General features: G+C 35.3%; 1 protein-coding gene across 1 annotated transcript in view; it reads left to right on the forward strand.

The window, feature by feature from the left end:
* Nucleotides 1–12,925, forward strand: part of LOC114534346 — a 35,306-nt gene extending 22,381 nt beyond the window's left edge. The window contains exons 10-18 of the mRNA XM_028555782.1: nt 279–530; nt 1,216–1,318; nt 1,790–2,935; nt 3,499–4,589; nt 6,033–8,667; nt 9,097–9,955; nt 10,941–10,984; nt 11,554–11,839; nt 12,748–12,925. Coding sequence (XP_028411583.1) covers nt 279–530; nt 1,216–1,318; nt 1,790–2,935; nt 3,499–4,589; nt 6,033–8,667; nt 9,097–9,955; nt 10,941–10,984; nt 11,554–11,839; nt 12,748–12,789 — 6,458 coding nt within the window. The 3' untranslated portion in view covers nt 12,790–12,925. The remainder of the gene's footprint in view (nt 1–278; nt 531–1,215; nt 1,319–1,789; nt 2,936–3,498; nt 4,590–6,032; nt 8,668–9,096; nt 9,956–10,940; nt 10,985–11,553; nt 11,840–12,747) is intronic.
* Nucleotides 12,926–16,306: the final 3,381 nt, after the last annotated feature.

Below are 16,306 nucleotides of genomic sequence, written 5' to 3' on the forward strand. Positions count from 1 at the left end.
CGCTGATTTAAGCTTACTATTTGCATGCTTGGTTATACGTGCATGCGTATCGATTCATTTCACTGACTGGCTATAGAGTTATAATAAGTTATATGTTTATGTTGTATAGAATGAACGTTTTTAAATTGCGAAGTTACAGTGATTCAGCGCGCTAGATTACAAGATGTTTTAATGAAAAATACATGTCATTCGTGACTTAATTAGGAAACACACATGCTGGAGTAATCCTATACCATTCATTTTGGTAACGGTTTGTTTTTGCTGTACATTTTTTAAAGTGAAAAATCCTCTCTCGTGGAGCAAACAAGAAGTGGCAGAGTGGATTTCCAAAGTTTGCAAGGAAGATGAAATAGATGAGAGTGAGGTGGATTTGCTTCAAAATCAGAATGGGAAAGGATTGGATGATTTACCAGAAGAACTTTGGATCCGAAGATCTCCGAAACACGGTGATAAATTTTTCTTGCTGTGGCAAAATCTAAAAAAACGTCATGGTGTAATAACGAATGAAAAAGATGAAAATTTAAACACAGGTAGATGTGCTTTACTTTAGCACTATTCAGTAGGCGGTTCAAATGCAGCCATCATATCATAGCAATAAGTTACATACCTTTAAAAACAGAGGCAGTTTAATATATGACTGACTCACGTTCATATATTTAACAATTATTGGATGAGGTTGAGTGTGATATCGAGAATTATCAAGCCGAATTAAGTTTTCGTTATCCGCCGAAAGTCTCAAAAACGTTTTTGAGACCGAGTGAAATATTTGCCTATACGGACCGACTAGCTGGTAAAAAATAGATTTATTTTTTTCTTTCCGTCCCAATTCATATTTTAGCGTTGGCTCTGTGCTTTTAAATCTCGCGCGATCCGTACTGCCTCATATACGGACCGCTCGCGTAGCCAATCAGATTGCAGGAAACGCTAAAATATGAATTCGGACCGCAAGAAAAAAATTAAACAATAAAAACAAATAATTTAATTTCTTGCACCTCGGAAAAGCAGTGTGTTTAGTTGACCCTCGACCGCTCGTTGTTAGATGTTCGCCAATAACTTCGGTCTCGGGTCAACAAAATACACTGTTTGCTTCGGCGTCAGTAAATAAGTGTTTAATATTGATGATTACATATCTTATATATAGGGGAAATAATTGCTCAAAGTTTCATTGCAAAATTAACTTTCCAATTACCTCGTGTGTATTATATGTCTCGGCAGAATACTGTGAAGTTTCTTCTGAAATGCTACCAGAAACAGAGATTGCGGAAGAGTATTTTGGGGCAAGTAGCGAAACGAGAGCTGATGTAAATGAAGCTTGCAGGTGAGTTTTTTAAATTCCGTTTTTTTAAGATGAGATGAGATGAGATTGTATATAAAAACTCGTACTCATAGTCAAAGTGTGTATAAAAACTCGTACTCGTAGTCACTGCTCAAGCTTCCTAATCGTCCAAAAAATTGAAGCCCAATCAAGCTAATTTTATAGCAAAAAATTATCTATCACAAGAGATGCCAGTTTTTTAAAAGAAAAAAATAATGTTTCAAGACGTATTAAGTACACGTGTGTATTGCGCATTTGCTTTTCACAATTAATTTTAATTAACCGCTGTGATTTAACCACGAAGACGTATCTTTTTTGCATTTAATAAAAATCTTTTAATGTTATAATGTTTATGGGGAAAAAATTCTTTTTTCGTCCAAAACCGGAACCCATAGTTTGTGCAGGACCTCATAAATTATATTCATGAATTTTACTCTTTAGTGAACTAAATAGCTCAAATATTTTCTTTTTTAGCGCAGGCGATACTATAGGTGTATTTGGAAAAGTGGAAAATCTAGCATTATTTGAAAATCTGGAAAGTCTTGAAACATTTTCAAGCGATGGTGCATCTCCAAGTCCTGCGTTTGATAGTGTTATATCGGTGAAGGGTTTATATGAAAAGAAACAATTATTTTCTTTTGATAATGAGGCCACATTGGTCATAGGAGATGACAGCCCTATGGCCTCCAGTGTCTCTCACAAAATGAAAATTGTTATTCGCAGTGACGAATCAAGCACGAAGTTGAAAACATGCGACGTAGAAAAAATGTTGAAAGGAATTCGTCCCAATATGCATGTGGCGGTCACAGGGAGGGTTGAACGCTTAGAAAGTGAAGACGAGGTGACAGCAGACCCTCATTGTGAAATGATAAGATTCAAACTTGTTGTTGATTCAGACAACTGTAACTTGGTCTACTCTGGAGGGGTAAGACCCTCATTCAGTAGACAATTTTCACAACCTTGGTGGATCCAAGAAAGCATCGATTCTTCCGTATCTTGCTGGAATTTGAAGGCAGGTGATCGTATTGAAAAAAGATCAGAAAGGGTTTTTTGTGAAGCAACAGTAACGGACGAGGAAATTCTCAATTATGTTGTAGCGTTTAAAAACTGTTACGATGGAGAAATTTTTACTGGTGTCGATAAAGATGGAAAGGTCACTGGAAGAACTTTTAGTGACGGAGAAATGGAAAATTGGCGGGAAAAAATGTCTATGGCTATAACGAGTATACTCCCAGATTCCAACGCGGCTATCTGCTTCAATTTGGATGAAGCAGTTGATCTTGTACACGAAAATAAATGCTTTGTGTGTGTTTTACCTCTTTCTGAATTAAGAAAAAATAGAAGTGGCGGCAATTTTATTGGTTGGATTCACGTACCTAAAGGGGAAACAGCACCAATATATTTCAGGAAAGAAAAGAATATCCATTCTTTTATACGAAAAGGAGCTGAAAATAAACGAATCACAAATTACGAAGAACTCTTTAGTTCCTTGTACTCACTTGGAAGTCGCCGCAAACCAAGGGAAATTTCTGTGGAAGATTTAGACATCGAAACAAAGTACAAGGAATCTATTGGACATACTGGATTGCAGTTGAATTATATGGTTTTAGAACCAATAAGGTAAGAATACAATAATTTATGCTATATAAGTACTAATAAAAATAATTCCTGAGCCCGCGCGGGGAAGTGCCATGTAAGGGTACTAATTAATGCTACCTGTGACATGTTATGTTTTTATCATCATCATTATCAGACAATTATTAGTTCTTTTTCTTTGTACTATATACTGAAAACTTCTAGTACTATGTTTTACATTTCTAAATTCTGCACTTAAAGTTTGTGAAAAATCCGTCGGGCGGATCGGGCTACCAAGATCTGAACCGTCGGCCGTTTCACCCTGGCTCGAATATATAAATATGAACGAGTATATGAATGTACACCCTCCCCAATAGACCTTTTCCGCAATTACGTCACAACAGTTTAACATCACGACGTTTTAAATTTAGAACCACCTTAAGTGAAGTGGATTTCAAGTTTTACTCTCAGGAGCCACGTGCAAAGATGCAAAACATCCTTCTTTAACACATAACAATAATTCAAGTTAACTATACCAGTTAATCTATTGTGAAAACTGATAGTGCTCATTCCAATTTATATAATTATGCAAAATATTATTTTATCAGATTTTGTGAAAACCAAAAGAACGAACTAAAGATGATCTTTGGACACGATCCTGTCAAAACGATTGTTGATAAATACCTGACAGAATACACATGTGGGTTTCTTAATGGGTCTGGGGGAACCGTTTTGTTCGGTGCGCAAGAAGCAAAAAAATCCAAACTTGCCCATATTGTGGGAATAGTTGTGCCACCTCCAAAAAGAAGAGAATTGCTACAAAAAGCAGTTACAGCATTGAGTGAATTTTATCCACCAGTAACCCAAAGCCAGTTTCGTTTAATATTTCACAAGGTTAACGTTCCCCACCAAAACATAGTAAGAAGCAGTATGATCAACGAAGAAGAAAGTGACATGTTTGTCCTTTTACGAGGCCCCCCTGAAGAAATTGGAACAAAGTGGCCTAATTTTGTAAAAGATAAGTTAAAGAAATGTCTTAGTAGAGTTATTCCGGTGAAACCTGAGTGTTTTTGTATTGTGGTCGAATCCGAGGAAGTTCTCAACGACGTTGTTAAGATTTCGAGAGAATTCGTGAATCAAAATTCGAAATTTGCCATTGATTTAATCACACCGACCGACCTTAAACAATATTTGAAACATCTTTGCCTGATCGAGCTGAAAGTATCTCAATCTCAATACCCTATCCACCTCATAAGGCCCATTGAAACGAATGTGTTTGATAAGCAAGGTACTATTATCAACTTAACCACAGAAAAATTAATGAGAAGATTTGAGCTTGGCAAAGATTCCGAAAGAAAATTCGATGTGAATAAGTTTCTTAGTCATGTAGAAACGTTTCAACAATCAGGAAATTCATATATTCTGATCACTTCTCCTTTCGAGCTACGTGCATCCGAGAGAGACCTTCATGGCCTAGTTTTACCTCAGTGGACCCTAGCAATTGACTTTGACCAACATCCGAAACAAGAAGGTCATCTCTGTTGTATATTTAAGGAACTAAATGACATCCATCAACAAGAACGACAACTCTTTATTGCAACGCCTCAAAACACCAAACTTGGCTTGGATTCCGAACATGCTATCTGCTGGCTCGCTGCCAGGGGTTATGAAGAAGATGCGAAAACCCTTTCCAAACAAGGTGAGTTAAGATTATACAATCATTATGGCTACAACTTCCGGAACCATACCACTTTAATACTAATTGCAGTTAATCTATTTATAACACTTTAATTAACAAAAAATGTTCTCTTCTGGTTTTAATCCTACATGAAATTTTCATTCTTCTACGCCGTGGGATATAATAATTATAATGATGACTTCATTTAAAATTATGCTTTATCATATAATACGCAGTGTGTATATTTGTAATTTTTTTCTAAAAGCAGTTCAACACTCGAAATAGAATAAATTCTATATTTCCGGACATCCATTCGTTAGTTCTCTATCTCTTTATTATCATTTATTTGAGCGCAGTATATAAATCTATAGCAAGGAAATGTAGAACACCTATATCCTTTCATTATAAACGAATGTAGCGACAATAAATGTTATGTGTTTATGCATATTTCTTTACTTTTAGGAAACAGCTAATAAAAATTGTTATTTCAAACTCCAAATTAAGAGAGCTCTTAGCACTTTACATGAAAATTTAACATGGCGGCTTTTAAGCAGATATGGACGGAAATTAATATATAACTTTTTGTTAAACATCTGTCTGATTCAAAGCAAATTCTTCCAAAATTTAAACAAAAATTTGAAAAATAAAACAACTTATTAATTATATATAATTATATATATATATATATATATATATATATATATATATATATATATATATATTATATATTTATATATATATATATATATATAATATATATATATATATATATAATATATATATATATTATATTATATATATATATATATATATATATGTTATTGACTGAGCGAGAGGTCCGTACAGGAGGATACTGGTCGAGTTCTTTTTTCGCTTGTATGGACCGAGCCTTTAGGCGAGGTCCATACAAGCGAAAAAAGAACGAGACCAGTATCCTCCTGTACGGACCGAACAAGCTCAGTCAATAAACTATTTATTATATGACTAAAAACGATTAAAATTCCCAACTAAAAAATTCCCGCCGAACCTGGCCAGTCCGTACTGTTGGTTACCGACAGCTCAGGAACCAATCAGAATGCTTGATTTTAGTTGATGGACCGATGAACTATTCTAGTCATATAATAAATATTATTTATTGCTTTAAAACACTAACGACAGATTACAGCATAGCTGGTAATGAGAATGTACCAAAAAACATATAACAAAAAACTTATATTAACAATTCCTACACTATGTCTGCAATTCATTACCTTTTAAACCAGCATATATATTTGGATGCAAATGTAATGTCGACTCTTGGATCAAAGTTAATAGAAATAAGAAAACATTCCATGCATTATTAAGTATTATTTCCACCATAATTTATTATAACAAATATAATTAAATTATCAAAAATTAGTTTATACATAATTATATAATGTAAAACATTATGCACTAAGAATACAACAAAATTGTATTTTTTAGATCATGGCCATTGGAATATTTCGCATAGAGGACTGCTTACGTCATTACTCAAAGCAGAACTGCCACGTTACGTAAAACCAAATTATCTTAACATTTTGGTATTGTGGGACGATGGACAAGAGTCACTCATTGATTCACTGCGAACAATCTTAGAGGACTTGATCGCCATTAATGGCTATCGAACAGCTGTAACGATTGTGTGTTCCACGCCGGAGGCGAGTTTGGAAATGAGTGAGAATTTAGTACAACCTTTGCAAAAGAATTATTGGCAAATAATTACAAAGGACCGCGTTTACGTCGCCCCGCCGTATGTTCTTTCAAGACACCTTTCGTACACGCTTCCAAGTCCATGTGAACAAGAATATGATTACCAAGTGCCACACAAGAAAGAATACAAAGGAAAATATCAGGTATTTCCTGACATCTTACCACAAGGTCTCTCAAATAATATCTCGCGATTTTTGAAGATGATGTACATGAAGAAAGGAAAATTACCTGAGAAAGCTTACCTGGATGAGGAGCGCAGAAAATTCTACTCAGGATCTAAAATATCTGATTTTGGCTTACGAAACAAATTTGGAATAGAACGAGAAAAGTTAAAGGAGTTAGAAAAGGAATTTAGTGCTTTGTCAAATGATAGGAGATCACATGTTTCCGTTCTGTGTCTCAAAGTCGATCGCGGGGCTGGATCAAGTACTTTGTGCTTGCAGTTCTTGTATAAACATCATAAAGATTACCCCTGTGCTCAACTTCTAGAAATTGATAAAGAACTACTCGGTTATATCAGAGCTATAAACAGTGCAACAAAACTTCCATTGCTATTGTTTGTTGACGAAGAAATCTCGCACCCTCAGGATTTTTTGGACTTTACGAATGATTTGGTCAAATGCTACAATATAAATGTTATTCTTTTGTTGATTGTACCTGCTGAAGCCAAGAGGACGACAAACAGCGCTAAAATGAAAAATGTTGCGGATTCGCATACACTACGAGCATGTCCTTTTAAAGAGATCGAGCTGCGAAGAGAATTAACGGTCAACGAGATGGAAAATTTAGCAAAACACCTCGTAGATGTCAAAAGGGAAAAGAGTACTGTTTACACAAAGTTAGAAAAGTTAATGAATAAGGCCAAAACTGATAAGATAGTACTTACTTTTGCTCATTTTGGATTAACAGCTTTTGGACGTGAATTTAAAGGCTTGCAGCAATTTGTTGAAATTAGGCTGGATAAGGCTGATGAAAAACAAAAAAAAGTTCTTTCATTTTTGTCTCTTATACATATCTACACGGACTCTTATCTGCCAGCCTGTGCACTCTCCAGCTTTCTTGAAACAAACAGAACAGTTGACTTGGAAGAACAGTTTGATGATGATTACCTCCGCGAACTTCTCAGCCCGCCTATGGACAATAAAGACTCCCGTCGAATGTCTTTTCATGAAGTTGCAGAAGAAGTCCTTCTTCAGCTGGGACCAGAAAGATCTGGTGCCAATGCAGACAAGAAGTATTGGCAGTTCATCAAACAGGTTGCTGTTGATTTAGCAAAGGACGTTTTAAGTGTAAATATTGCAACTAAATCAATCGATCGCCTTACAAGACGCCTCTTCGTTACCAGCGAGTACGAAAGTGAGAAATTCTCCTCCCTTATACGCGCCATGAAAGAAGCTAATTTTGTTAGTATCGCTCGTGATACATTAACTGAGCTCAAAGATGTATTCCAAAAGCACCTGCCTTTTCGCGCTCACATCCTAGCGCATTTGGCGAAATATTACATGATTGTTGAAAAAAAATTCGACGAAGCGAGACCTAAAATCGAAGAAGCGATAAAAGACCAGGAAGATGACTCTTTACTGCAACATATTCACGGTGATATAATTCTTCGTCACGTAAGAGCTCTTAAGAACGAACAGATTAAGAGTGATAAAGATATCATGAATATTGTGTCATACGCGAAAGAAAGCAGCGACAGCTTCAAAATTGTCAGACGCAAACGACCGCACGATAGTCATGGCTACATGTCCGATGCTATGGTCCGCATAACTGTTATGCAAGCAGCGAAAAAATATCAAGATGGAAAGATACTGAGCAGTAAGAATGTAGTTGTTAGTTTTGTTGATTACTTGACTGAAAAATTGGAAGAAATACGGGCGAGAGGAAAAATTACAAAAGAAGAGCAATACCTAATATCCCTGATTCCAAAGTCCTATGGATTTCTTTACGAAGGCGTAAGCGACGATTTTGAATATAAGGAGGAATGGAAAAAACAATTTCGTAATTGTATTGGTGCGCTTTCTAATCTCAGACGACTTTGTGATAAAATCCGGGAAGTAAAGTCTGATTTACCAAACAAGAATTCCACATGGCTACATGAAATTCTTCTAGGTATTCAAAGTTTGAATAACGGATTTGAAATAGATAAAGAAAATTTAACTCCAGAACAGATCGAGGAACGGATTAAGGAGATCGAAGAGTGCGCCGCAGGTTTAAAGAACCCGGAGCCCGTAATGAGGTTTTGGATTCGATATTCACGTGATCGACAAAACGTTCCCCATTTGGACGTTGTGAAAAAAAAAGTGAAGGGTTGGTTACGCAGTTTACAGCGGCACAACAAGCCAACACTCAACGCCGAGTTTTACAAGTATGTACATATTAAAGACATTTTTATCAACAAAAACAACAAGGACGTGTAAACCACGCTAATAACATGCAATTGTGAATATCACAATTTTTCGGCTAAAGAGTTTATGATGATGAATATTTTCAGACCCTGCTAGATTTTACGGTTGCTTGGCAGTTGTCCTCACTAGTACCAAATCTGTTTCACTGCGACAACTTGTTTGAATTGAACGAACGACGATTTGACGTAGCGATAGATATTTTCATACGAATTCAGCTACCGATGCAAAATTGTATTTCAAGTAATTGAAATTAATTAGCACTTTCTTCTACTTGTGAATACAAAAGCCTCGGTGAATTTTTGAAACAGCGACGTAATTACCACATCAGCCGGCTTAAAACGCGTGGCATACACAAATGCACTCAGTTGAATCTGATATATACGTTCTAGGTACGTTGTGTATATGTTGATAGCCTTGCAAGATTCAAATGATGACGAAAAGAGAGAGAAAGTAGAAAGTATTCAGCCACGCAAAGTACATAAAAAGGACAACGTGGTTATACCACAGGAATGGCTACATCCTCGGAATGGGCATCATATAAACTCTATTGATAGCCTCTTACATCATGACGATCTTGTCCAGGACAAAACTAGTACACGTGGTTCCCGGAAGCAACAGCCTGGTCGGGAAGTTATCGAAGGTTACCTAAGACAAAAAGGAATCACAAGATGGACGGGTACAGTCACTGACGTTCAGAAACTGTGGATAGGAACTATTACATTCAAAAAATATTTTGATGTTCGTTTCATACCTCAGAGTGTGACTACTGGAAAACCGCAATCAGGGGAAACAGTCTCCTTCTGCCTAGGTTTTGATAGGCTTGGTCTGAGTGCTTGGTGGGTGAGACATGAAGATAGTCGCAAGGAACCGTTAGAGGGAGTGAAAACGATTAGTTATCATAATAACGACGAACAATCGACAGACGAGGAAGAGGAAAGTAAGTCTAATAATGAAGCGTCAACATCATCTTTCACTGTTAGTTCAATCAATGCCGACGAGAAAGGGAAGCCGTGGGATTGTCAAAAGGGCAAGTGCTTGCATGGGGTTGTTTTTTCAACCTACTCAGAGAGAGGGTTCGGATATTTGAAGCATCCAGATGTTCACGGAGAACTGTTTTTTCACGCTTTGCAACTCGCTAAACCTGTAATTGCATTAAACGGAAGCATTGAAAGATTTATGGTATTGTATTTCAAAGTTGAAAAACTATCGGAGAAGAAAACTCGTGCCAGCGATATACATGTGGTTAAGGTTAGTTTTTCTTAATGTTTTTTTTAGAATTTTAGAGCTAGGAAGCTTAATTTAAAGGCTAAAGTTTTGGACCGCTCCAATTGATTTGATAGAACCATTTAGTATTTTCACTACAATATAATTATTATTATTAATCAAAGGGTGACGATATATAGGCTTTTTACAGGTTTTCCATGATCTAAACGAACTCTGTTTAAACTTCTCACTCTCTCGAAGTAATCACAAAGCGGTTTGAAGAGATTAATACAAGATACTTTTTAACTGTGCAAATTATACGAAACCTAAACCTCGTAAATAGTTGCAACAAATTGAAAATAAAAACACTGTTCGTATCAATATTACAAAACCAGCATTTGCTGTATGCATATCACCTAGCTGCATGTGTGAGATATAAGTTACACAAATTTTTCATTAAACATTTTTACACAAGGATGGTTCTTTGCAGTGAATCGAATCAAAAGCATGAGAGATATTTAAATTGTGAAATGATTATATTTACAAGTGATTAAAGGTTGTACATGCTTCAAATTGCGAGAAATTTTAACTTTTACCCTTTACCAGTCAAAGTACAATATAAGATATCTTAAACAAAAAAATTAATGGAAAATCTAATTGGTAAAATCGTCTAGAGCAAAATCATGTTTTAAGTCATTTTTTTTCCTTTTTACTCCTCTGCTATATACTGATTGTTAAGCAAAGGACAATAAAACGAGGCTATAATCAAGTTTCTTTAAGCTGTCTATGACCAAATTTCGAATTGTTTCCACTTCAAACACAGTTTTTTTTGCAAACGGTATCAGTACAACAGAACAAACATAGATCATCTTACACCCGTGTATTAAAATTGTGCATAAAAATATAGCCAAATTTCGCCTGCACTTCTTTTCACCACAATAGAAAAATAAACGGCAAATTTTCAAATTCAGATAATCAGCAAATGACATGTTTTGTGTAACTATAATATTGATTTGATCACCCTCTACAGGAAGAAGATATTCCACAAAATATTTTAGAATTTCGTGAAAAACTGTAAGTAGAACCTGCACTGTAATAAAGTATTATATCTCAACTGTAAATTATCCAATCAGAAAGCTCGATTTGTACCACGTGATCAGTCAATTAATCATAGAGCTCCATCGAATTTTCCTCACATTATACTATAAAAGTCGAATACCCCGCTGTACACAGGGTTTGCGTGTACCACGCGTGGATGCCTCGCACACGACTAGATCGAGGCTGTCAACAATTTCAAAATGTAGGGAAAAGATATACTATATTATACAGTTGTTTCGATATAATATATAATTTATAGAACTTCTGCTCGGGGAATTCGATGAAATATTACCCCCTCGGGATATAACCTTGGGAAGATATATCTGCATTGTAATATTTCATCGAATTCCCCCGCGCAGAACGTCTATAGATGATAAATATTACGTGGCCCGTGGAGCGTATAAGAAAGTGAGGGGGGGGGAGGTAAATCCTAAATTTTAGGCAGTCAGTTATTGTCTGACTTTTATTTCAATACTTTTGGCCGCCAAAAACCTAAAATTTTGTATTGTTCAATTTTAATTTCCAATATTTGAAAAATTATCTAGTAAGCTGTGCCCTTCACCGCGCAGGCGTCGCAAAGAGATCAAGCCTCCAGAAAGAAAACCAAGTGACACACAAGTAACGGAGACGGGAGTAGTTCTTCGACATTCCAAAGATAAGACATACGGCTTCATCAAAGCTGACAGTACGTCATATCAAAATGATATATTCTTTCATCTAAGATGTTTGGCAGAAAAGGGATCTTTCCCAGACATTGGGCAACGTGTTTGGTTTTATGTGGTTGAGACAAGTAAAGGCTTAGAGGCGAATCCGCTGTGGGTTAAGATGGAGGTAGGCACATATGTTTTATCCATGATTGACTGATAATCAGTGTATACAATAATATTCGAGTTTCAAGTTGAAATTTGTTTACAGCATGCACTTTCAATAAATAGGCTGATCAGTGATATCAAATTCACGATGTTTACATATGTTTCATCAAGATGTGTGTAATGAATTATAACTTTATATTGTTAACAGCAAAATAACATAGCTCTAGAAGTAAACATGAAGACGATAAGCATTATTCTTTATTATGCTATAGTTTCACAAAAACATATTTTCCTATTTTCGAAATTAATAGCGTGTAATAATTTCTTTGCACTTCCCGTGGTAACTATTCAATCCTTTTCCCCAAGTAGTAATTACAATTCTGTACGACAATTAATCACTCATTTTGATGTAATAGGGTGCATTAAAAAGATCTAATCAAATGTTATGACGTCACACGTTGGTCATAACGATTTTGCACATGGCAACTAGACAATCGGAGACCGTGGACTCTTTTAAATAAATAATAATAACCATTATTTTAATATGTGCACGTTTAATTTGATGAAAGTAACTTTATTGGTTTTCTGTTGTTTCTTATTCGCACAAACGGGAAATATTAGGGGCGTAAACTACGTGAAAATAAAGGACGATTTACGTTATATTAGCAAAATTAATGGCATGTATAATTGTTGATAACACGTTTAATTTCCAGCTAAAACTTCACAAGCATTAATTGAAATAATTTTTTGGTGTGCGAGAATAATTTAAATGTATCCCCGTGCATGCATGGCAGACAGCTTTGAAGTGTGATGTATTGCTGAGAGTTTTGAAATCCATGAGATGTTCATGGACACGTCCGAATTAAATAGTTTTGCCTGCTCAGCATGCAGCTACGTATTTAAGCCGACTATAATGTATTTTTTAAGAGAGGAGCCACCGGCTTTTCCAAAGACAAATGGAATCGATAAGTTGCCAACGGGAAGCTGGATATTCATGGAGATATTGCAGATATTTTTCAGATGAAAGATGAAAGCAGGGACATTTAACAGTGCAGGAATTAATAATTTTACTGTAATAACGTAAATACGTATAACAATTGTATAATAATATTTTTTTAGTAATAATGACTTTGTAATTTGATAATCTTATCATAGTATTCCTAGTTGGACAATGCATTCATTATTGTGGTGGAAAACATGAAAGACTTCAATGGAAGGCTTGGCTATATTTTCAGAAATCAATATATTTTCCACCGGTTTTCTTCCAGCCTTTGCGCAGTCTGTGGAATAGAATTTTTATGTTTAATACCACGTTACCGGTAACCGCTAATTGTATCATAACGAATATATATTCAGTTTTGTTTCCATTCACTTGTCGTAAGTGTCGTGAACATGTTAAGGTGGCTCGTGTGATAGAATACTTGCACGTGTGTGCAGTCAACAACGACTGGATTAAATACTGCAGAAATGAGAAAAAAATTACATCCGGAATATTTCACATCGGTTAAAATGACTTTTTCACAACAATTACGACCCAATGACGAGTAGGCATAAGAATGTTTGAATTCAGTAATATATATATTTATTATTAATAAAAAGAAACCTCTCTATACTTGAATAACAAGCAGAGAAATAAAAATATACTTAAATACGCCGCTTACGGCTCGAAGCACTTTCTGGTTTTTATCAGGTGAGAGAAAAGTGTCGATCATTGCGAAAATATTTTTAAATTAAATAGATGAGCAGTTTTCAAATTAATATCAAGAAGATTAAAAGAGATGTCAGCAAACCAAGTCAATTTTGATATTCAGAGGTGAATTACTTCGTTAATATACTCAAGCGCTTCTGAACACTTCTGGGGCCAGTTGTTCAAAAGACAGTTAACTTAACACAGGGTTAACGCAAATTTTTACATCACTTTTTTTCATCGCTTGTTTCAAAAAATTTGAATTTTTTTCGTGATTATTTTCTTGCTTCAATAGAAGTCATATTTTCTAAACTTTGGAAACGGACAGCGGCTCAGAAGCACATAAACTAAAACAGTGGATTAGAATTTAAGCCAGGGTTAGCGATAACCTAGCTTTTAAAAACCGGTCTCTGTTCATTACTAGATAATCAACCAAAAATAAATGCTGGCTTAACTCGTTTTCGAAAAGCCAACTATGATGTCATGTGCAAAGGATATAATAAAGAATTATTTCATCCCCTCGAAGTACTGAATGCTACGGTGCAAAGATGCACGAGAATCGTGACCTTGATAAACCTCAGAATCATTCTCAACCTCATTGAATATTTGTCTATTGTTCAGTAACCGCTACCTTTGACCTCAATTGCCACATACTGACTACAATATATGAGATATTGCCAGGTTTTGCTCTAAATATTCAATCAGCGTTCGCTGGCAATTTTGTGGCATTCCTTTCAGATTCATCCTTTTCGTAAACGATTTTTCTATTCAATTTATAAATATTACTAAAAATATCTAAACATATAGTTCCCCCAATAGAAAAAGAAGTGCTCCGAAACGCTTGAGTATATTTTTAAAGTAGCTTTATTTCATCAAAATATAGATACACTGTATGCCACTTCGTCTACCACAACAGGTGTATAAGACATACTCAAATGCCACGGGAATTGTCGAAATTGGTGTCAAACCAAGTAAACTATTACGACAAAATTTAAACACCTGCTGTGGTCAACCAAGTTGCTAATTAACTAATAGGATAGCTATAGCTCACGTGACAGTCTAAAATCTTACGGGCGCATGGTTACAAACTGATCAACTGACCGCGTAGCGGGAAAAATCAGGAGTATATGAATTGCCGTTAACTTCGTTCATTTGGTACATTCTTATTCAAAGCATTATACTATAGAAGTATTTAAGCCTTCGAGCCTCGCGTGACCTTGATCATGATATATCTTGACGTTATTCTTAATCTAGTTCAATAATTTTTTATTGAACGCTACCTTAGACCTCACTTCCATAAAGTCTAGATCTTTGGGAAAGAAAATTTATTACTTGAATAGTAAAAGAGCTTTCTAATATCAAAAAGATTAAAAGAAATGTTAGTAAACCAAGTCAATTTTGATATTGAGGTGAATTACTTCGTTAATATACTCAAGCGCTTCTGAGCACTTCTGGGGCTAGTTGTTCAAAAGACGGTTAACTTAACCCAGGGTTAACGCAAATTTTTACATCACTTTTCTTCATCGCTTGTTTCTAAATTTGAATATTTTTTCCGTGATTATTTTTTTGGTTCAATAGAAGTAATATTTTCTAAAGTTTTGAAAACGAACAGCGGTTCACAACCACATAACAGTGGACTAGAATTTAACCCAGGGTTAGCTCTAACATAGCTTTGAAAAACCGGTCTCGATCTGCTCATTACTAGATAATCAACCAAAATATTTTTGCTATCTTATCCTCGAGATGCCTACTATGACGTTATGTGAAAAGCATATAATAATGAATTATTATGCATTACTAATGCAAGCTTGATTGTGATTGGCTAAAAACCTACAGATAATTCTCAATGTCTTCCACCTACAAGACATTGTAAATTATCCGTAGGTGAAGTAATTTTTTGCCGCTAGTTTGTTATCAATAATGGCGCAGGCTTCCTCTCTAAAAAGGAAATACATAATAAAACAATTATTGAATTCGATTTTCGTATGATATCGAGAATTATAAAGCCTCAGTTTGCATTATCAAATTATAACGTAAACTTCGGCTTGATAATTCTCGATATCATACTCAACCTCATCCAATAATTTTTAATTCTTTCATCCTATCGAGGTGCCGAATTTTTTGGAGCAAAGATGCACGAGAATCGTGTCATTGATAAAGGTCAGACTCGTTCTCAACCTCATTGAATACTTGTCTATTGTTCAGTAACCGCTACCTTTGACCTCAATTGCCACATATAGACTACAGTATATGAGATATTGCCAGGTTTTGCTCTAAATATTCATTAAACGTTCGCTGACAATTAACACCGAATGAATTAAAAATAGGTCACATTGGTCTTAGTCACAGGGCTAAGAAAATGCTCGCGACATCATTTGGGCGGAACACGTGAAGAAAAACATTCACAATATTTGTAACAAATAAGAATGCCTGATTTGCATATTATTGTTGAGAGAGAGAAAGTTCTCTATATTTATATTCATGCATGCATGAGGTATATAATTATAATTTTGTGGCATTCCTTTCAGCTTCATCATCTTCGTAAAAAATTTTTCTATTCACGATCAATTTAGAAAAATTACCAAAATATCTAAACATATAGTTCCCCAAATAGAAACGGAACTACGGAAGTGCTCCGAAACGCTAGAGTATATTTTCAAAATAGTTTTATTTCATCTAAATAAAGTATAGAGATGCCACTTCGTTTACCACAACAGGTGTATGTCTGTAAAACATACTCGAATACCACGGGGAGTGTCGAAATTGGCATCAAACTAAGTAAACTATTACAACAAGTTT

Source organism: Dendronephthya gigantea, unplaced genomic scaffold (genome assembly GCF_004324835.1).
Source record: "Dendronephthya gigantea isolate DGI-Jeju-01 unplaced genomic scaffold, DenGig_1.0 000099F, whole genome shotgun sequence".
NCBI classification, from domain to species: domain Eukaryota; kingdom Metazoa; phylum Cnidaria; class Anthozoa; order Malacalcyonacea; family Nephtheidae; genus Dendronephthya; species Dendronephthya gigantea.